At 45.6% G+C, this 22241-nt stretch overlaps 10 protein-coding genes across 10 annotated transcripts; 4 read left to right on the forward strand and 6 right to left on the reverse strand.

Moving 5' to 3' along the window:
- Window positions 1-403: 403 nt before the first annotated feature.
- Window positions 404-2121, reverse strand: N7481_008368 (uncharacterized protein; the record flags this gene model as incomplete). The annotated part of the gene is made up of 4 exons (XM_057267587.1): window positions 404-689; window positions 788-1416; window positions 1470-1784; window positions 1849-2121. The coding sequence occupies 4 exons, from the start codon at window positions 2119-2121 to the stop codon at window positions 404-406; spliced, it is 1503 nt and encodes a 500-aa protein (XP_057121788.1).
- Window positions 2122-5979: 3858 nt separating this feature from the next.
- On the reverse strand, window positions 5980-8829 carry N7481_008369 (non-ribosomal peptide synthetase; the record flags this gene model as incomplete). The annotated part of the gene is made up of 1 exon (XM_057267588.1): window positions 5980-8829. One exon carries the CDS (start codon window positions 8827-8829, stop codon window positions 5980-5982), a length of 2850 nt encoding a protein of 949 aa, XP_057121789.1.
- Window positions 8830-9392: 563 nt separating this feature from the next.
- Window positions 9393-10545, forward strand: N7481_008370 (uncharacterized protein; the record flags this gene model as incomplete). The annotated part of the gene is made up of 3 exons (XM_057267589.1): window positions 9393-10051; window positions 10101-10177; window positions 10229-10545. 3 exons carry the CDS (start codon window positions 9393-9395, stop codon window positions 10543-10545), a joined length of 1053 nt encoding a protein of 350 aa, XP_057121790.1.
- A 554-nt stretch (window positions 10546-11099) lies between these two features.
- Window positions 11100-12563, forward strand: N7481_008371 (uncharacterized protein; the record flags this gene model as incomplete). The annotated part of the gene is made up of 5 exons (XM_057267590.1): window positions 11100-11339; window positions 11385-11663; window positions 11714-11764; window positions 11806-12344; window positions 12401-12563. The coding sequence occupies 5 exons, from the start codon at window positions 11100-11102 to the stop codon at window positions 12561-12563; spliced, it is 1272 nt and encodes a 423-aa protein (XP_057121791.1).
- Window positions 12564-12747: 184 nt separating this feature from the next.
- On the reverse strand, window positions 12748-13182 carry N7481_008372 (Phenylalanine ammonia-lyase; the record flags this gene model as incomplete). The annotated part of the gene is made up of 1 exon (XM_057267591.1): window positions 12748-13182. One exon carries the CDS (start codon window positions 13180-13182, stop codon window positions 12748-12750), a length of 435 nt encoding a protein of 144 aa, XP_057121792.1.
- Window positions 13183-13191: 9 nt separating this feature from the next.
- Window positions 13192-13539, reverse strand: N7481_008373 (Phenylalanine ammonia-lyase; the record flags this gene model as incomplete). The annotated part of the gene is made up of 1 exon (XM_057267592.1): window positions 13192-13539. The coding sequence occupies one exon, from the start codon at window positions 13537-13539 to the stop codon at window positions 13192-13194; it is 348 nt and encodes a 115-aa protein (XP_057121793.1).
- Window positions 13540-15825: 2286 nt separating this feature from the next.
- On the forward strand, window positions 15826-17381 carry N7481_008374 (putative endoglycoceramidase; the record flags this gene model as incomplete). Its single annotated transcript, XM_057267593.1, has 2 exons — window positions 15826-16299; window positions 16353-17381. The coding sequence occupies 2 exons, from the start codon at window positions 15826-15828 to the stop codon at window positions 17379-17381; spliced, it is 1503 nt and encodes a 500-aa protein (XP_057121794.1).
- An 848-nt stretch (window positions 17382-18229) lies between these two features.
- On the reverse strand, window positions 18230-18604 carry N7481_008375 (uncharacterized protein; the record flags this gene model as incomplete). Its single annotated transcript, XM_057267594.1, has 1 exon — window positions 18230-18604. One exon carries the CDS (start codon window positions 18602-18604, stop codon window positions 18230-18232), a length of 375 nt encoding a protein of 124 aa, XP_057121795.1.
- Window positions 18605-18627: 23 nt separating this feature from the next.
- Window positions 18628-18935, reverse strand: N7481_008376 (uncharacterized protein; the record flags this gene model as incomplete). The annotated part of the gene is made up of 2 exons (XM_057267595.1): window positions 18628-18803; window positions 18842-18935. The coding sequence occupies 2 exons, from the start codon at window positions 18933-18935 to the stop codon at window positions 18628-18630; spliced, it is 270 nt and encodes an 89-aa protein (XP_057121796.1).
- A 2101-nt stretch (window positions 18936-21036) lies between these two features.
- N7481_008377 (uncharacterized protein) lies at window positions 21037-21293 on the forward strand (the record flags this gene model as incomplete). The annotated part of the gene is made up of 2 exons (XM_057267596.1): window positions 21037-21063; window positions 21114-21293. 2 exons carry the CDS (start codon window positions 21037-21039, stop codon window positions 21291-21293), a joined length of 207 nt encoding a protein of 68 aa, XP_057121797.1.
- Window positions 21294-22241: the final 948 nt, after the last annotated feature.

A 22241-nucleotide genomic window follows, 5' to 3' on the forward strand; every position in this document is an offset into this window, starting at 1 on the left:
TATTAGAATGGTAAAAGCATGTGCAAAGTAGCAGTATATGTCTACACTGTATAAGCCATTTCTCCGAGGTCTGCCGAGTTTGACGGGGGGAGATCAGTACAGCTATGTTTATTTATCTCTCTAGAAGCCAACCATCGATCCAGTGTAGACTGTAAAACGGTTATAATGCCTCGGCGAAGTCTAGCATAGCCTTCGCCCTCGAGACAGTGACTGGTTTACCGCTCTAACCTTGTTTTGGGCCTCCAATAAGGTTCGACACACTACAGAACGCGTCCCCAATTATACATGTTTTGATCTGAGCTCAATAAGTTTCATTTGAGCCGAGCGGGCTAACAATAAACAAAAATAAGACTGCGCCTCCCATTTAGCCCTCGCACGGCTATCTAGGTAGAAACTTTCTCAGCTACTCCTCCGGATGTCCGACTGGAAGAACATCCTTGACCGTCTCGTCAGTATTCTGCAGATCATCCGCGATATCCACATGGTCTTTAATGCGTAGGAAGATCACCGGAGCAGCAATGAGCAGCGATCCTCCAAGTAGGCCCCAGTTGCTGGCGAATTCGGCTGCGTAAGATGCATTGTGGAAGTCTACACTCCACACCACGGCTGCACCGGCGGATTGTATACCTTTGTAAAATCCGGCGAAGTTGGCGCTTTTCCGGCCCGAGTTGGAAAGAGCTCCCATGTACCTGGAAGTGGAGGTTTGGATTCAGTTGGCTTGACACGACGGGGTATGGATGGATAGGGGGATAATAGGGGAAGGGGCAAGAGATGAGAGGAGACTGACCAGTAGATAACACCCTGCCAGACTGCGTCGTAGAATCCGTAGAAGAAGTATAAGAACATTGGGCCGACGTATCCAGGATGCGTCCAATCCCAATGCTGGAAGTCGGTTGTCTCGGGGTTTACAGACTCGCGAGTATAATTCTTCTGCCAGGCCCAGCCACCACCCCAGATAACCATAGTCAGGATGAAGAGGATGATCCACGCGCCGCGAGCACGCACTGTACGACGCAGGTAAGTCATATCCAGGAGTGGGCCGATTATACTCGCAGCTACGATTTGAGCGAACCAGTATAGGAAGGAATTCAAGGCCCTCGTGCGGGTGTTGAAGTAGGCGACGTTAATTGCGTTTCCTTGGTATGTGTAAAACCAGTTAGAAGACCAGAACATAGGGAAAAGAAGGACGACAAAAGGTTCGTGCTTGAGCGTGTCGTAGAGCCCGTACAACTCGGTTTTCCATGTTGGATTTCTCATAACAATAATCCGGGACCCGTCACGGCGAATGACTTTCTTCGCATCGCACAGCATTAGAGCTAGGCAAGCACCAAAGAACATAAGAACGATGAACGCGATGTACGTTCCGTCGGAGATAGTGGCGGCGACTTTGACGTTGATATTTGTGCCGAGAGCGATCTAAGAACTGTCAATTAGATGAGACAATGACTGGCAGCAGTCCCCATACGTACAAGGCTGCCCATACAGGCACCAATGTTAAAGATTCCCCAGAACCATGCGAAATACCGACCTTTCTGGTGCTCGTGGGGGTAGGACATCATGATAGCTCCCTGAGCCGACCAAAGGATACCAGCACAGGCGCCCAGTAAGGCACCAGCGAAGATGTTGAAACCCGGAACATATTTGTGCACAGAGACGAGAAGACTGATCGCATAAATACAATATCCGATTCCGCCGAAGGAGAGTGACAGCCGGATCCCGATCCAATTGACGATCGAGCCAGCGAAGAAACCGACAACAGCGAAGACACTGTACAGGGTGAGGTTCTGACAAGATCAATCAGTCCATTTCTGCCGAATCTCTACTCCCTACTCAGAAGGTGAGTAATACCATTTGATCTGCTAAATGCGGATCGGCTTTCCCACCACCACCCAGGCCACTGAGAGCATTGAACATGCCAGGACACATGAAACATACAAATGCGACCATACCCAGCTGGAACCTCGGAGACGCATACCAGGGCGTACGCCAGCGCCCTACCCCCCACGACTTATACATCCATCCTGGGGGAAGCTGGAGATCACCAACTGGCTCTTCGAAATTATGAGCAGGCACGGAGCCTTTGTCTGAAGTCGGATTAGTGCCAGTCGTAGCATCAACCATGATGGGCCGGACGGAGACTTGGGTCAAGGTGGAGTAACTTGTATATTAGAGACAAACACAAGTCTTGGACGAAGGTTACTAGGAGAAGACGACCTATTTATCAGCGACTAGGGAGCGCATCGGCATGACTTTAACTAGGCAGGGTTAATATTAGGTAAGCGCTTAGCCATCTGATGATATTGCTACCGCTACCTTCTCTGCTGGCCAGTGGCTGTTATAGTTACTCTCCTAGGGGCTTATAGGGTTAGTGTGCGGGGTTACTGTTGTCTTAGCGGTATTGTGGAGGCGAACCGGACATATTATTGGTTATTGATAAGAAATGAATGCATGGTTCCCCAGCCTTCCGTAGCCTCCCTCAGACATGAGTGTTACACTCACCTAGGCCTAAGTAGATGTTACTGTGGCTGCGATCAGTGTAACCTTGTAGTGGCCTCATTTTCAATTGAACCAATATCAATCAATCTGATAGAGTTTGTCTCAATCCCAGGAGGATTCGACTGGCCTTGTAACCACCAAGGTTCATGGTGAGACTGAGGCAGACCTAGGGCCGGCTATGGTGCCGAGAGATGTCACCGATTCCAAGGCCGTAGTCGAGCGATGCTCTTGACTATAATATCGCTTATTATGATTATGATTAATATTGATATTATTAGTCCTACTGTTTCGGCACTGTTACACCCATCCGCGCTCCACATAGTTTTTATACAAGCTCCGTTCAGGGAACTCTGGTGTCAGGTCCCGTGTTGACGTTAGCACAGCCCTCCCTACGTACTCTTGGTGGGCGCTCGCAGGCTGCCCATTATCTGCCCGTTGCTGTATAGCTTTTCCAAGTAGAGGGATAACTTGACGATTCATCTGATAAAATACAAGTTATTATAAGTTACCTGTTCCAGGTCGGTAACTTCATGTTGAGCGCGAAAAATCTAGTTTTATGCGAAATATATACCATAGCCGTAGAAGTATACACTAACTTTCGCTAGTAACGAACAAATTTATTGTCAAAGGTTTTCTCTGAAACAAGGCACGAGTAAAAGTAGGTACATCTGGAGTTTTCTTCTGTCTGGGGAACTACTACTTATAGAGAACTACTGCTTATAGAGCACTACTGGTTGCGGAAAATTACTGCGTATCTAAATAATCTTTGGACTATCGACATATTAGAACTCTGAGAAGACCGAGTAATTACACCCGTACGGTGGTAACGCAATATTCAGTGATAAACCGGAAAGGTGAAAGTACCTCTGCCTGAGCGAGGTAAATAGGCTGATCTATTCTGTGTTAAGATAGGCTAGGCCGTCGTGCCTCGTATTCAGCCCAGCAGCATTGCAATTTCAAGACTATAGATCAGCATTCGGGGGCTCCAGGCTCCTAGGAGTAACTCCTTATACTTACGGAAGTTTGGAAAGTTATAAATTAGCTCTTGAGTATAAGACAATTCTTATATTATTCTGCAAAGCCTGCTATAGTCTGCGTGTTCTAGCCTTATAATATTCTGCAAAGCCTGCTATAGTCTGCGTGTTCTAGCCTTATAATAGATTCTTGCTATGACCAAGGGTGGGGTTCCTAGACAACTGTCAGTACGCTCCGCCAAATTTTCACATACTGGAGCTTTCTGTGCACTAGATAACAGAGATAAAAGCATATAAAGTAGGTGCTCTTTTAAACAATCGAATAACTCCCCAATTCGGTTATACCTCAGACATAAACTATCACACTGGATGAATCCAAATATATCCCTGTATAGGATCTAAGGCAAGCATAGAATATTAACATAGGACGTCCTCCATTAGCCAGTACAAAACCTATATTATCGCAGCAAGTTCGTCAGGGGGCCAATCAACATCCTTTCATTAAAGTAACAGGGTAGGGTTTAAGCTAAATAATCACAAGTAGAATCTGTATCCGTCAGGACTAGGCTTAAAACCAAGATTATTTTCTTTCTGCGACTAACTAGGCGCTCTAATTCAATCACCGTTGAGATAGAGCCCAGACCTAATTTCAGATTTTCAGACAAGGTTTATCGAACACTAAACAGACAGCTCCTCTAAGACTTACCACTAGTGCGGTTCCTAGGATCCAGGCTCCAATCACGTTTTTTACTCTAATTCCTACACTACAAGAGAAGTAGTTAAGGCTATAAAATAATTACTAGTAAGTTCCCTACCTAAACAGGATCTTATAAGAATATCTATTATGGTCTATTCTGGCCTAGAACCACTAGATTACCTCTTATTTTATTGAACACCTTATAAGCAGCCTTTAAGATAACAATCCTTACCCCAACCTGGCCTTTTTAGCGATCAGCCAACCTATATACAAAAAGTTAGAATTAATACTCCTAGATTTAACGATTACTCGCCACGATTAGTCTATTTTACAATGTTTACTACTTTGAGAGTAACGTCATACGATAAAGGCTATACAAAATCAAGTTATATTATTGGATACTGTTAGAATACCATACGGACATTCACAGCCTATGATACAAAAAGTATTAAGAAGCTAGGTACTTCCCCTCCACCACCAAAGTAACATTAGCTTACCAGCATTAGGGCATTATATAATAGGATTGGAGCTGGTTTATATCTCAAGAGCTATACAGCAGTAAAGCAGTAAATATCTCATTCTTTATGATTTATTGCTTGCTATATTCTTAAGTATTCCTAGCCTTATTTTGGCCTTTTGTTATCACTGCTTTGGCCCATACAAGAAAAGTTGTATATATCGTTGAGCTTCTGTCTATTTTACTTAATACAATGTCCAGATAATTGAAAGTTTTATCAATCAACATAATCTAAATTAGCTCCAGATATTATTATTGCTATGCTGATATTACATCTTTTACTACAGCTCTTATAGTGCAACTTTATAAGTGTTCCTATATAGAAGATAAAATATCTGCTGTAGTGGGGGAATCGCTCTGGTGATGTCAGATGATGCTGTAGGCCTTAGGCCTTAGGCCTTACTTGCAGTATATAAGCCCTCGATGATAGTTAACTTACACACCGCCTTTCGGGTCACAAATGTTATTTTCGTTATTCGGAATCACGCTGCGGCTATGCTAAGGGCTCGAATGCTCTGAATGCTGTTTTCTCAGTAGGGCGCCGCTTTGTCTACTACTCTCCTGCACTCTGCGAGTATGGTGGTTTTGTCCTCTTGCGATCGACCCGTCTGCCAACGCAGACTGCCATCGAGCATTCCCATCTTTCACTACATAGTATGGGAGGAATAGGCAGTAGTGGGTCACGTGGTGCACGTGACATGTCGGAAGTGTGCGAGGATAGGCATATCGTTACAAAAGTAAGTTATCAGCTGGCTATTGAATAACGAATAGCCAAAATCTAGAGTGTCCTGATCTGGTAATGCGCAAACGGCTGTATTACAGAGGAAAAGTGAATGTATAGGAAACTGGTGAAGTAGGGCTATACTGAGGCAGACCCTAGAATAGCGAATGCTATGTATTCCGCTTACCCTGGGATAGAGTCTGCGCCTATATATATGCCAAGATAGTTATAAACCAAAAATTGTGCCCATGGGAATGCCATGGGTATATCTGCACCCATGTTCCAGGTCTAGTGAGTTTACTGTGCCGGAATGAGTGGAACATTATTTTGTCATATTCTATAACTAATAACTAGTACTGTAATACTAGAATGAAGAAAACACCCACCGCAATGATGTAGCTAAAGATAAAACAAAGGACTCTATAAGATACTTCCCATTTCTGTGAATGAATGAGTGATTGACATAGATAGTTTACATCAAACAGATCGGCTGCATAGCTCTTCGAATTTTCGCAGTGGAAGGAGAGAAATAAGTAGGGACTTATAATTCCAGTAGCCACCAGGTGGTTAGAGATTAGAGACCCCGCGCAGAAAGCGCGTTTTTCAACTTTTGTTGAAACTTTGGTACACGTTCTGGGGAGATCATTGTATAATGCTGTCCATCCACCTCGTGAAATTTAAGATCATTGCTGACAAACTCCTCCCAACGGTTCAGTTGTGTGTAGCGATACTCTTCCCTCGATGCTGCCACGCCTCGCAACGGATCGCAGAAGAAAACGTCCATAGAAGAAACTGTACCGGATGGATCGTAGTCACGGCCGATATTTGCAAGGGAGAAGGTCACTTCAGTCCAGGTATCCAGCGATGCAAGTGTTATTCCCAACTCAGAGCTACGGACTGGGTTTGCTTCGGCCATCACTCGTGCCAGCTGCTCGGACCTAGGCAAGGGGCGTATCATAGGTTCCAATTCATCAGCGCGGTCTTCGGAAAAGAGGTCACAGAAAAATGCAACGTGTAGAAGACACCCTGTCCAGTCGAGTCGCCTCATGACATGCTTGATGTATGGTGGTAGGTCAAAGCTACCTATGAACTTTACTTCATCACCAGCTGCTTCGATCTTCTTTGCGAGTTCAAAGGCAATCATGCCACCATATGAGTATCCCGCTAAGGCGTAGGGCCCATTAGGTTGTTTCTTTTTCAAGGCAGCGTAGTATGTCGTATGGAGGTCAACGAGATCCTTAAAGGTTTCCTCGCCTAAGTCGAACCCGCGTGGTCGCATTGCATAGATGGGCCGGTCCGGGAAATGCTGAGCTAACGCGAGGAAGACTAGTATCTCGCCGACTCCCGGATGGAACAGCCATAAAGGAGTCTTGGATCCGTGTGGTTGCAAAGTGACAACTGGTTGATATGCACTAGTGAGATCTGAGGCCTCAAGATTTTGGACTGCCGTTGCCAGGGATCGAATGGTTGTGTTGGTCATAATGATGATCATGGGAACATCTTCAATCCCGAAATCCGCCTCAACAGCTCTTTTCAATCGAATCAAATCAACTGAATTGATTCCAGTATCTAGAATCGGCATATCAATGTCAATGTCCTTGTCGAGTCCGAGCGTCTCCATGAAAACCGCCACAAGTTGACGCTCAACATCATTACTAGGCTCAGAGAAGTGAGACTCTCGATATGTTTGTAGTGCCCGATCGTTGAAGATTTCTTGGTACTTGTATTTCCCTTCTGCCAACGCATTTCGAATTTTCGGCCGCGATAGCTTTCCTAGGGTCGTCTTTTCCAGGCAACCAGGCGGCAAGGGCAGAACTCGTGGCCGTGCGGATGTAAACAGAATAACAGTGCGCATCAGCGTGTGTAGCGTCAAGATGCGGCCTTCTATATCATCACTTGCAAAATTGTGTTGATATACAACATAAATTTCCTCGGGGCTGGTGCTAGATTGCTTGTGGGAGAAACACACAACAAAAGAAGGGGCCACTCCTGGAATACGTGCTTGTTCAATCGTAGCTTCAATCTCATAAGGTAGAAACTTGACGGAATTAATGTTGATCAACTCTTTGAGTCGACCTTCCAACTTTAGCTGACCGTCTGCATCGATTGTACCAAGATCTCCTGTCCGGAACCATCCATCCTCCGTGAAGGCGGCTTTGGTAGCCTCGTCATTGTTGAAGTATCTTGAGAACACGACAGGTCCACGTACTTCCAGTACACCGGTGTCATTGGCTGCGCCTCCGTCCACGGCATCGGACTTGGGGCCAGCGCTAGGCTCATTTGGATCAATGGGCGCTATCCGTATCTCGATGCCTGGAATGCTGAAGCCAAGAGCACCAGCTTCGCGTTGCGCCTTGATATCAATATCAGGGAAATTGCGATTGTAAATGGCCCCCGCACAAATTTCAGTCATGCCAAAACCTGGAGTGATGAGATTTGATGGTGAAGCTCCCAGGCTTCGTAAATGCCTCGTAACTCGCGAACCAGTATCAACATTGTTAGGCTCTCCACCCGAAACCAAATAGAGGAGTTTTCCGAGATTGTATTCTTGATTAGCCTCTTTGGATGTCGTATCCAATATTACTAGAAGCTTGCGCAGGAAAAAGTCCGGGGCGAAGGTCATGCAGACTTTGTGCTTGGTTAGCAACCGCAGGAATAACAGTGGATTGCTGAGCACTTCGGGAGCCTGGATCTGGATCTGGTCGACTCCCGCGTACATAGAAAGAAGATGCGTTTCCATCAGGCTGGCAACGTGGTCTAGACCGATCCAATTGAGCACGGAACTGCCATCGCTAACTGGCATCACTGCTAATTTCCCACGAATCGAGGCAAATAGTTGCTGGTGTGTCAGGCACACGGCCTTGCAATTGCCAGAGCTCCCAGAGGTGAGCATGAGGACGGCCACATCACTGTCCTTGACATGAACCTCACCATCTGCATTGATCTGGCTGTAGGTAACACTGTTCGAATACGTTCCTTTGAGGCCAGAATCTTCAAATTCCTCCACTGCCACAGTACGTAGAATTTTGTTCTCCCCGAAAGACTCTGTAAGTAAACCCCGACGACTGAGCAGCAAAGGATCCTGCAACATACTGTGCAGATGTTTGAAATGGGCTTCACGGCCCTCGCTCGTGCCGACCAAAGAAGGAGATAGAGCTGGCACACTACCAGCCAGAATAGTGGCCCAGAACCATGTGATATTATCCAAATGACGCTGGAAATGGACAAGGATGACACCCCCGAGGCGAAATTCCGCACGTCTTCGCAGCCAGGACGCTCTCTGTAATACCTGATTGCGCAGTTTGGCATAGCTGAGCTTTACCGGATGAGTTCGGTCGCCTTCAGGGTAAACAATAATTCCAGCGGGCAAGGCGGCTGCTTGATTTAGAAGACATCTGATATCGGATTTTAAAATAGGATCCATATTTGATATTATTGGCATCTTAATAGATGGAATATAGAGCGAGAAATAAGAGGAGAAATTGACGAAAGGATTATGCGTCAACTCATTTATTTTCATGGGGAAAAGGGGGAGGGGAGTACGGCGGCATCGGCTTGTTAGACCCTATTATTACTACTATCCAGCTATTGTTACAGATATTTAGCGCCAGATCTGACACTGGGCTGGGGTCCGTTTAATATCGCAAGCCCGAATTTACCCCATGCCTGTATCTGTAGACGTTCAATTGGTTGCATCGACTATCATCGTTACGCCTTTTGGGGGCCGGACCCAGCCTTAGAAAGTACGGGGCCGAAAAGACGCACGCTTAAGCACAGTTGGTTACATCGCTTGCATGCCTCATGCATTATGACGCCTGCCTTGGGTCACCAAAGACGTCAAATTAGGCCCCATCTAGCAGTATACATGCCGACTAACAGAATAAATTACAAGATTCAGGACGAACCCTCCGCTTAGGCTATCCAAGAATACAAAGAGCCCACTTATTCCTATCATGACTGCCATCTCCCCTTCGAGCAACTCCAACCATGGTTACTGATGAGCAAATCGATCACATCGCCATTGTTGCCTCTGCGGTAACATGGCCATTCGCAGGCATCAGCACTGTGCTATTCTTCATGCGCATATTCGCGCAGCTGCGGCATACAACTCAGAGGTCTTACTGGGAAGACTTCATGTTGTTCCTTTCTTGGGTTTTTGCCATCGTGCAAGCTTCCATTTTTCAGGTAGCCCTGAATGCCGCGAGAGATCTCGACGCCACTAACCTACCGGTCACCGTCCCCAGGGCTGCTTTCTGGGCGATCCTGATGAACAATTGGTCATTTTTAAGCATAGAGCTTCCGAAGGTCTGCGTCGCTATTCTACTTGTTCGCCTATTTCGACCGGCACTCTGGATCCGGATTGTCATCTGGGTCCTTTGCGTGACAATTAACGTACTGGCAGTTGGTGGCTTTATAATAACCTGGGTAATGTGTAACCCAGTGGCCGGACAATGGAATCCCTACAAATATCCCACGGCCAAGTGCTGGCCTCGCTCGATCCAGATCAGCTACGCCTGCGTATTATGCGGAATCTCCTCGTTCGTCAACATTGCCTTCTCCGTATATCCAGCCATTGTGGTTTGGAAGCTGCAAATGGCCCGCTGGAAGAAAATCAGTACGATTGGACTTATGAGCTTGGGGATGGTGTAAGTAGAAGCATCTGTTTTACTCACAGCTCAAAACTAATACAAGCAGAGCTTTCGCTTTTTCTTTGGTAAAGCTCTATTATATGACATTTTTGCTTGCCGGTCCAGGTCCCTTGGACCTCATCTGTAAGGGTCTCCCCAGCTGACACTTACGAGACTTGAAGCTAAACGTGGCAGACCTATGTGCCCAACTCGGTATTTGGAATCGCATCGAGAACGATTTTGTTTTGATGGTCGGCCTTTTGCCCTTCATACCTTCCTTCTTCAAGGCCTGCACAAACCTCAACAAGACGCGCTCCTCCTCAAACAACTCACGCTTCAATTGCGATCGGTATCACTCAATCAATTCCAACAAGCAGCGCAAGGGCCCCGACGACCAACTTGAAGTTGAAATGACCTCACTCAGGCGACAACTCAAAATAGATGCCTCGTCCTCTCTCAGTTTTGACATCAATAATGGAGGAAAGCCAGCTAGGCCCGCAAGTTTCTCCTAGTATTAGACATTGTTTGCTTTTCTTCTCTTATTTCTCTCCATAGTCACGCTATTTAAAATGAAATTTTGATATGATGTGCTGTATTCAATACAATACTGTTATTATTTTGTACTTAGTCGTCGTGGAAGTCATTAATTACTGTTTTTCTCATCAGAATATCACCACGCAGCGAAAGTCCTTTGGCCCCCAACATTCCAATATAATCTCTATTGTGAGAGATGATCTATGCCAAACGTAGATAAAAGCCCTTGTGTCCTTTCATCACATTGCAGGTGGCGTACGATAGCGCGTTTGCAATAGAAGAGGGGTTTTGGCCTTGGCGGGGGCGGCCCCCAAAGCCAAGAAGAGGCCAGTTATTCCCGAAGGTTGCGCTATTGGTCGGAACGAAACATGCCATACCTTTATAAGCGAGCAACTAGGAATATGGTTTTAGGTTCACGGCCGAAGTACTTCGTGCTACCTGCAAGTGCTATCCCTTAAGAAGTGATGCTTTCCGTTGAGTGAAAGCGCTTTTCGCAAAATTAATTTCAACATATACCTCACCATTGCTCTCAATGGACCGTTCAAACCTTACCGGTCGCGCCACTGAAATTTCCGAGGCTGTTCGCAGCCTAGCAGGCAATCTGTCTTCGCAGGGAATCCCCGAGCCCTCTTTCGAACATGGATTACCCGCCGTGCTACAGACCGATGCGGCGGATTCGAATGCCCTTTCTGCACGCATGAGGCTCCTGGGCTTACTAGATGAGCTACGTGATCTCTTAACCGATCCAGCACTCTTGGGTAGCCCTGAATTGGTAAGTAAAAAGAATTGCATTTTTCAAACTGACTAACCTGTTTAGCGTAACCCTTCTTTGAGTATATTGGCATTGATCCGCCTGAAGATTTTTGAGCGTTTTCCGAGTGGCGGAACAACCATCAAGGATCTAGCACAGCTCGTTAATCGTAATGAGAACATTGTTCGCCGGTTGATGTCTCATGCCGCCACCTATCATGTGTTCTTCCAAGAAAAGCCTGATTTTTTTATCCACACAGCTGGCTCCCGTATTCTGACGGAGAATGAGGGCATGCGCTCTTGGATGCTGGTCGGACTTGGCGAGACTATGCCTGGTGCCCTTAAAGTATGCGACAATCATACCAAGCTCCTGTGCATACCAAGCTGATATCCCAGATCGCCGAAGCTGTATCGCAACACAATGACTCAGAAGAGCCACAACATAGCGTAATCATTCCAGTGACTATTTAATGCAAGTTATCTAATAGCAGCAGGGATGGAGTATACAAAATGGCACTGATCTCCCGGTCTTCCAAGCCCTCGCCAACATGCCCGAACGTGCGAAGGTCTTTGCTACAGCCATGAGTTGGCATGCTCAGCTACCTGGCTACTCCCCGCAGTATCTAGTAGATCACTTCCCGTTCGGATCTGGAGATATCACGGTCGTTGATATCGGCGGTGGCATGGGGCATATCGCCCGTGCACTGGCGGAGTTTTGTCCCACAGTTCAATGCATTATACAAGATCGCCCCGAGGTTATTTCTCAGGCAGAAAAACTTGAAGCTTTGCCGGTTAACCTCCAGGATCGTATCCGCTTCCAAGCCCATGACTTTTTCCAATCCCAACCAGTTCATGGCGCTGATGTTTATTTATTGCGTCATGTACTGCATGACTGGTCCAATAAGTACGCACGGAAGATCCTGCAGGCTTTGATACCAGCTTTAAAGCCCGGGGCCAAGGTAATACTAAATGATCGCATTATTCCCAGCTATGGAGAGGGAAACTACATGAAAGAGCGCGAAGCACGGTATGAGCGTTATGTTCATTGGGGCCGTGGGACTATTTGCTAATACAAATAACCAGGGACTACGATATGTACATGCTTGGTTTGCAGAATGCTCAAGAGCGCACGCCAGATGATTGGAAATCTCTTTTCAAAGATACGGACTTGCGATTCAAAGTTGTGAAAATATCCCAGCCATCTCAATCATATCTCTCCATTATGGAGGTGATCTGGGAGGGCTGAAATGTGAAGAATTCAAGCATACAGTATCGTTAGAGAATCGACAAAGCAAATTTCAAGAGATCAAATAAACAAGATTGACCCATTAAAATCAGATCTATTGTAACCTTATGAGATGAAAATTACCGAGAGTCAATTTCTTCATGATATGCCTAATACCGCACAAGTGATAGGCCCCTTAAAATTCTTACGCGGGCCCCTGTTGAGGAATACTATAGCAGCTTAGAATAACTTGACGAAAATCCTCCGCTCGTAAAGCCGCATATATCTTGCGGATATTCGACTCGATTGATTCTTTGGCAATTCTTTTTGCCGGATCATAGGATGGACGATCCACCAGACCGCGATGCATCGCCACCCCAAGGCTCTGGCGCACAAACCGATAGAGCTTCTGTGATGAAGTACAGAGATACGGCGCGGCCGATTTGATCTGGAAGAAGAGTTTTCGGTTCGCTCCATACCTCGTATCCAAATTATTGGCAACTTTAATCTTCCATTGTCGGAGTTGTTTCCCGACGACCTGGTCACCCAGAAGATCGAAAACGACACCCAAGGAATCAGTGCCGGTAACTTCACTTCGTTTGTGCAAATTACTAGTGATGGTTATCTCCCAGTGGCCCATGAATTTCTTTCAAATGATTTCCTGGCTGTACGATACCTGGGAGCCCACGCCGCTCAACTGAAAAAGCTGCGCATTTGCATTATCTATGTCCTTGTGCGCTTGAGACCTAAATTCAAGAGGCATAGCATGAAGATCCAAGGCCTGGTATAGAAAGTATAGGTATGTCGCAGACATTAGCGCCAGTAGTTCGACAGTATCGCTTTCATAACGCGCGGCAATCAAAGCCAGAGAGTTCAGGCTTTGATTGTGCATCTCTACGGACTGGAAATAGTTGCTGACCTGGTGGTTAAGATATGCCAGTTCAGGCTGTGCGTAGGGGGGTGCACTAGTACTAGTGGTAATAGTGATCATGGACATATTTAGAAGTATGTATTGTAAGTAGTGTAGTCGGAGTGGCAATATAGTAGGAGAGGTTATAATGTGACATAGTCAGATGTTACTAGTACGACCTAAGCAGAAATACTTATATAGCCATATTGATATCAACACCCTGAACGCAGACAAGAGACTCGGATCGTCGGCGCTAAGATTTGGTGGCAGTCCTCTATAAATCCTAAACCCTTGAGAATTTCCGAGCTCTGGGAGAACATCATTTTACCTAGCATCTGCATCACGCCAATGGTTTTTTCCATTGCTGAGGTTATCCCTGCTACTTGGATGTTTCATTCGTGGTTGACCCGCTCCTCGGCCAGATTCACTGGGAGTGGGGTTTCCGTCACGGCGGTAGAACTACTAGTAATATATACTTATTGAAAGATGGGAATGCTCGCTGGCAGTCTGCGCTGGCAGACGGGTCGATCGCAAGAGGACAAAACCACCACACTCACACAGAGTGCAGGAGAGTAGTAGACAAAGCGGTGCCCTGCTGAGAAAACAGCATTCAGAGCATTCGAGCCCTTAGCATAACCGCAGCGTGCATCCGAATAACGAAGATAATATTGGTGACCCGAAAGGTGGATGGTGTGTGTAAGTTAACTATCGTTGAGGGCTAATATAACGTAATTCCCGGCCGGTCTGCGCACCCGGTCGAGCTGCGCACCCCAAAACATATAGTAAATGCAATAAATCACCACTTCATATCTCAACAGCCATAGTTTATTTTTACTTAAATATAAGAATATAGGCTTTCCCTAGCATATGAAATAACATGTCTTAGTTTTAAGCAATTCAGAAGGCTATTTCGATGCTTTACCATAAAATACAGCGTAATTTTGACGTGGGTAATAAAAATATATTTATCTCTATTATTAATTCCAACAATTTCCTCATACCTCGCCAATAGGTTAGAAACACTATCTTGATCATATTATGTTAACATCTTATCATAAATAGATATGGTTGTTGAGATATGAAGTAGTAATTTATTGCATTTACTATGTGTTTTAGGGTGCGCAGCTCGACCGGGTGCGCAGACCGGCCGGGAATTACGTTACTGCATGAAGGTAAGGCCTAAGGCATATAACGTCACCTGACATCACCAGAGCGATTCCCCCACTACATTATATATTAAAAATACTAAAAGTATATCTAGATTATATTTATTAAAAAGCCTTGAATCTTTAATACTTTCCCTAAACAATAACATGCTGTTCTATATCTGCTGCGAGCTCCTCTGAAAATGGTGACATCAAGATGTCGATCCAGACGATATCTCTTGCAATCTCAATAATTTCGTAAGGTTTCGGTTTGTCCATTATGCATATCTCTCTTCTCATCTCCTGTATGAAGACCTCTCTTCCATCAGGGTATCGCAATGAAGAAATGGTGACAAGAGCCCAGATTTTCAGCTCGAAATAACTTTCCCCGAGCATCTTCATATTCGAAGACACGAATTCGACAAGCCTGGCATGTAGTGAAGCTTGCTCAACCGGAGGGAACGCGAATTGTTCCTTCAATTTCGAAATGAGTAAAAGGCATGTATGTCGAACCAATTCTCTCGCGACAACGTCTTCTGAATCGGCAATAGCCTCGAAATTGCCTGGGAGTCTTGGCATTTACCTTAGCAACTGGCAGTTTTCCCCAATCCCTATACCTAGTGCATCTGTAGCAATAAATGGTAATATCACTTAGATCCAACCATAAAGGATCGCAAAACGAGACTACATACCGCGCTCAACGGATTTGAAAAACAGGCACAAAATGCCTCCGAGGTAGTTTACGGAAGAACGGATCTTATCATAGTCCGACTGCTCTCCCGTAGTATTATTTTCTAGAATCCAATATCTTCGAAGGGTTAAATCTTGACTCGATTATGAAATCTGAATTTGAAGATTCTGAGAGATCCGCCTGGACAAACAAGTTAAAAAGGCAGCAATGGAAAAGGATGGAGGATTGGACTAACGCCTGCAGCACAGGAAACCCATCATACCGTATGACATGTGATTCTTGCCTAGATCGGTTGCAAAGAGAGGGGCACAAAAAGCGCTCGATGCTACATTTAATATTGACGCTAATCAACATTAACTCCACTTCGATCGTCAAAATGTAACATTGTTTTATGCAGAGACAAACACATGGGATTTATAGCCTCCCATCCTCGCTTAGCTGTCACTATCTCCTGAATTTACCTTGCCCAAGTTTCTTTTCCCAAGTCTCCTTTCTTTCTGCTACTAGGCTTGGCTGGGCACTTTATTTTCCGTGAAAATGCTCACCTGTATCGTTCCTGTATCGCTGCTCACTGTGATGGGTATACTACTATCTGATGTGCTAGCTCAGGATCCGGAGGGTTGGTACAAAAGAAACCCCGCTATGGCACGTATCAATCGTGTGGACCAAAACACGCATCAGATCATCGATGAATTTGGCCGCACCCGGTTCTTCCACGGAACGAACGTTGTAATGAAAGAGCCGCCATGGCATCGGCCGTTGGAGTGGATACCTGGTGTCTCGTCATTTGGAGAGAAAGATGCCCAAAACCTGCATGATTTGGGTGTAAACATCGTGCGACTGGGTCACAGCTGGGCCGGCGCTGAGCCTGTACGAGGCTCGTACAACCAGACATTTCTTGATATTATGAAGAAGCAGACCAATATCGCTGAGGACCAGGGTATCTATGTTCTAGTGGACGTACACCAGGACTGTCTGTCACGACAGCTATGTGGTCATGGCGTACCAGATGTAAGTGAAAGTCAGGGCACATTGGTATTATCGATAATGACACTGCTCCATAGTGGTTTGTGAAAGAAAATTGGGTATCGAGCACCAAGAGATATCCCTTCCCCCTTAAGCCGACCTCATTTCCTGTGAATAAAAATGGCTTCCCAACGCCACAGTCACTTTGCGATACTGTCGACTGGTCTTTAAGTTATACATCTGTGGCGGTTGGCAATGCATTTGGGCGGTTATATAACAACTACGACGGGCTGGGAAATGCGTTTGCGGCGTACTGGAAAAGGCTGGCGTCAGAATATACCGAGGCAGCGAACGTGGTAGGCTATAACCTGTTGAATGAGCCGTGGGTAGGCGACACATGGGCAAATCCGACATTGTTGGTGCCAGGCGTTGCCGACCATGAGGTCTTAGAGGCGCTTTGGAACCGAGCGGCTCAGCAGATTCGGACCGTGGACAATGACACGCTGATATGGTTTGAAGGGGCCACCTTGGACGTTTTATCTGGTTTCGAGAATGTCCCTCTCAGTGACGGCTCGAAGTCAGTGCATTCATTTCATTATTATAGCCCGCCACAGCTGGGCTCCATTTCTCAAACGCTCAGTAATCGCCATAAGGATAATGAGCGTCTTAGGGCCGCAGGTGTTCTTACCGAGCTTACATTCTGGATGGGCAACGAGAAACAGATGCAGGATCTGGCAGATGCCATGGCAGCAACCGATGCAAGTATGGTTTCCTGGATTGGCTGGGCGTATGAAAACCTGTACAATGGCACATCTGGTCGTCCTTATCCTGAACTGGCGAAGCAGTATGGCCGTGCATATCCCGCCGCCGTCGCAGGAGATCCCACCAGCTTCAGCTTTTCTGAAAGCTCTGGAACTTTCAATCTACAGTTCACATCCGATACCAGTATTGATGCGCCCACCGAGATTATCCTGCCCCCATCCACCTTCCCTAGTGGATATGAGGTTCATGTCTCACCCAAGGGCAGCTTACTACAGTACACATTCGACAAACGTACCTTGGCCCTTTTCACCGCCCAGGCTATCATGAATGCCACCGAAATTTCAATCACGGTCTCTGCTAAATAACTGACGTGTCCGTATGTGAAGGACTTGGTCGCTTATAATGCTGGTGTCCATGCTGAGGACTATAAATACTCTGAACTCCCACAGAATGTGGTGGTAGCGACGGGAAATCAACGAGTACTGCGTGTTGAACACGTTGCCTTTTATCCCATTACACAAGGAAGATAAAAGCGCCGCCAGGACTATTATGACTAAATGGGCTATAGTAATCATTGATTGTGTCTGAGGACCAATTAGGGCGATTTCCGACATAGAAGATGACTCGTGTTCTTCTATTCCATGCACAGCATACTAATGCCATAATTTAACCTCCTTGCTCTACATATCTGCTTATCATATGTAGCAAATGTATGATTTTGTAGGCCAATCAATATACTACTATTACTAAGAGTATTACTCAAAAAACACAAACCGAACTTCTTTTTTTGATCTTCAGCTGTAAGATATGGAATTCTCGATATCGACCAACATCCTTCTTTTTCCGGTTTTTTTTCTTTCCACGCTGTTTTAATCCAAAATGAACAATTTCCGCCGAGAACCAAAGACATTCTACCTGCAGCAATAACTGCGGTAGTTTGATACAAATACCACGATCCCAATCTTGAGAAATAAACCTCTCGGGAATTTGGGAATCACGAACGACTCAAATATAAAGCAATGACAGCAAATTGTTAACAAAGGAAACAATTCCGAGCAAGGAAAACAGTGGCAAGCTTTTCTTTGCACTTATAGGGCGTCAGGGGCTGTAATGAATGTAACTTCAGGGGCTGTAATGAATGGAACCAAATGATGCGAACGCAGTTCTCGCCAAGTATAGATATGAAACCACTCTGCTCTCAATATAAACCCGACTAGGAGCAGGGAGAGATACACTGCCGGCTGCTATTCATTATTGCACTAGCAGTACTCCTCAGGGTGGTATAACTTGAGCCATTGAGCGTGGTGGTGTTGGCAATAACCTTTGCTCTCAACGCTGATCGAATCTCGTCAACACTTCGATCTTTCCATCTCGAATACCCGTCCTTACTTAGCGGATACAGCGTGAGGATATCTTCGTGTGCAGTGAAGTTTTCAACCTTAGGTTCAGGGGATCCTGTGATGATATCCAGCTCTGGGGTAATCTGATGGCAGTATGAATCGAGGGAAAGATCATTGACATCATCACCAAAGGGGTTTTCGATTTCGCGGCCAATAGCATAAGCCTGCCAGATTATCGTCTCCAACATCTGGCTCGAAACGAAGTTTGTACTTAAGTGCGACTGCAAAGGCCAGCATCAGATTTATTGCAGTCAACTTTTGGAGAAGGTCCTCTTTCCTTAAGCTCTCCTTCACGCTCGATTATGTTGATCCAGATGATACGCGCAAGGTTTCGGGATGACTGGCGGAGTAAAGTCCAATATATTCGCCCAGAGGCCCATCTGCATCCTGTAGGTATTTTGAATGTTATAAATATATTTGCAGACTACAGTCACAGTCGTCGACCAAATTGCCACGGAAATAAGCGGAGTGGTCAATTTTGGCAACACGCTGCCGTGCATTTGGAATGATATGGGCCATTTCGTGTGTTGGTTCATATCACGATGCCCATGCTATCACCATTATCAATCTCAATTCTTTTACTTAGGAGATTTCTTCCTTGTGAAAAAAAGAAAGAGAGGAAGAGAAGCTTTCAAGGATAGACCTACAAAGTATCGAATCAATTCACTAGAGTTCCGGCGCCTCAGCGTGCAGGGAGTGTCTCGGGGATTAACTATATTTACAAGAAAGGTAGGACGGGGGGTGATGCGAGGTCCAGGAGCTTAAAGCTCCAGTGGCAGGTCGGCTTCTATGTCATGGTTGGAAAGGTGCACAGGCTCAGGAACAGAACGAAGATCAGGCAGAAGAACTGCATGTTGTTCGTGTCTGCTCAATACTTTCCATACCCGCAGCAGGTGCTGCAGTTTGCTCTTTAGTATCGAATACAAGCACCATGCAAATTTAGATCAGACGATCATAAATGTTGAATTTTCAGCAGTCGTCGAATAAGTTGGACACGTGCTTTGGCTTTCCTTTCTTTGGCCTGCAACGCAGTGTGAATAAGCGAATGACTCTGCAGATATGGTAATGAATGACAGAGGTGAATAGAGATAAATGAGTGACTAGGGTGAATGAAGATGAATGGAGAAAATATTTGAGTTGAGGATAGGGACCAGGATTATATGAGAGATCTGTCGCGTTTGCCGGGAAAACGGTCGACGGGTAAATTGGCAGAATTGCCCGATTTCGGCGGTGTAGCGAAACTTCTGGTTTAAGATGGTAGCATATCTCCAGAACCTCGGCATTTTTGTCACGTCTTGAATTTGCCTTCCTTCACAGCAAATTGGATATGATGTTCTCCTTCTTTCCTGTTTTTCCCGCGTGAATCTTGCTTTCATCTTTGATGGCGTATAAGTATGCCTGGATTACCCAGTTCTGAGACGTCATCATGATCGTTCCGATCCTACAGGACGCCCACATACATCTAACCTAAGGGTAGGCGTGCCATTGCCAAACTCTAGTGTCCACCCAGAAGAAACAATACATAGTGATACTGCGCAACAGTCACCATTCTTGGTAACTATAGATACCTGAGTCGTCGATAGGAAAGGCGTGGATGCCTACTGTGATTTCCAATAGTGTGGCCCGCAGGCTTGCAGATTTCTTAGGTTTCTGAATCACCTTTGACATCTTCGCCACTTAAAATACTGGTTTGAACGAGAGCTATTTTCTTGGTCCATTTAGTATATTCGTCGAGAATGACTTGAGTCTTTGGACCTCCCAGACAGTACTTTTGTGTGCCTTGCCATACACCTTGCTCCGTTACGACTCCCTTGGAAGATAGGGGTCCAGAAAATTCCGCCTGCAAATTCTCCCTGACAGATGCGTTCGCAACCATTGCGTTCAGATCAACGGTCCATTATTTCTCTGTTTTGAAACAATAAGCCTAGTTTACCGTCAATGAGTAGAGCAGAGGAAGGTGAATGTAACGGTAAATCTACCACTAGGAGTACAGCCGTGAATCGCCACGCCTGTCTCGCATGCGTAAATTACGTCACAGCATGCCAGCCAGTTGCTAGTAGCAAATTAGAGAATTAAGTATATGCTATAGATTCTTAATTTCTGGTGCCTTTGGATTTTAGCTTTGCTAGACCGATTGAACATGAAAACATAATGATGTAATACCAAAACTGGATCGAACTTATGTCTGGGATCTTGTCCAGGCGTACTATATTACGAGCTGCTATTTAAACTCCATAATCCTTACCTATCTTAGAGCTTTGAGTTTCTCCCTACATCCGCATAATACCTTTCATCCAATCGCCATGAACTTCCTTCATTCACGTGTGTCTCCGGTTTCGCCCTTGAAAGCTAAGACTGCCCCAAGATGTCACAGACAGCCCCCTATTCAGAAACGGTTTGCGTCTACTAGACAGACTAGCCAAGGAATGCCTCGTTGGTGAGCTTTGCATATTACCCGTCAATTGGTGATTGAATTTTAGTAGTCGAAACTTAACAGTCTCATTTCAATGATAGGTTACCGGTCGCTATTGCTATCACTATTCCTCTGGCATTCTATATGTCTAAGGCAGACAAGACCCATCAATCAAGCAAAAAGGATACTCAGGTTCAACGTTCTAACATGAGATCCTCTGAGCCCTACGACCAGGTGAGTAGCCAATAGTTATAGCAGACGACCTCATCGTTAATTCCTGTTAGCCTCGCGCGATGGGCGAAAAGGGCTTCCATGGGAGCATGTCATCCAAGCAGGAGGGGCTTTCCAATGCGGACACCATGAATCCATACGTCAACGAGCCTGGCAAGAGCCAAAAGGGCGAAGGCGAGACGGACACTGCAAAGGTCAAGGGTACTGTGAGCACTGATCGTCCGCAGGTATAGCGAATACTTGTTACTATATATTATCAGACGGTAGTGCGATTCAAGTGTGCCATATAATACTATCATCAATATCACCACGTACTCTGAAATTGGTTATTCTGTCTCCGTTTTCTTTTTTCATAAAGGAAATACATATGGCAATCGACGTAGATGAATAATTTCGGGCGTCCGCTCCCACATAGACCTGTGCAATGGGTCGCCCATGGGCCGAAATATCGCTACCCGCCCATGGGTAGCCATGGGTATTTAGCCCCCAAATTGCATTAATCTTATGCTTTTTTTGGCATATTTCTTAGCGTTATTTTTTTGGCGTTCCTACTGTGCTATTGCCTCGGGAATGGTCGATCATTCCACATTTTTCGTCCGTGCACTCTATAAGAAAGCGCCCGGTACGGAGTAGACGGCAGCGACCTGGTCTGCCATTACGCAAATTTGTCCGTGCACTTCAACCAATCGTAGCGCGATGATGCGTCGCGTTCGTGCCGTCCTCTTTATATGTCGCGACAAAGTCACTGTTACTAGTCGGGCACATTGCCTAAATATTCCTTCGCAATTAGTAATTAGCCTGCTTACCAAAGCAGTAACCTTTGTTAAATAGCGTTTTGCCCCTATTATAGAATAGACCAGACTTTCATGCAAGAGCAATTACCATTACCAAAATGACAACTAGCGGCCTATCGTGGTCGTGAAATTATAAGAGACATCACCGAAAAAGCAAAGCATATTCTCAACTGCAACGAACGCGTTCCTAAGAGAAACCGAGCTTTGTCATATTATCCTCGATGTCTTTCTCAAGGATATTAACTCCGGAGCAGTTATATTAGCCTACCAAGCTGATTCTGTTACCCAATGTTATCTATATATCTAGTTGTCATGGACTTTACCAAGGGACAGGCTAGAGACCTGTGATTAGGCAAGATCTTAGATAGTAATTAAGAGGATAACGAT

The sequence above is a fragment of the Penicillium waksmanii genome, assembly GCF_028829765.1.
Source record: "Penicillium waksmanii strain IBT 27052 chromosome Unknown utg000007l:1.0-4314555.0:1.0-4317578.0, whole genome shotgun sequence".
NCBI lineage: Eukaryota > Fungi > Ascomycota > Eurotiomycetes > Eurotiales > Aspergillaceae > Penicillium > Penicillium waksmanii.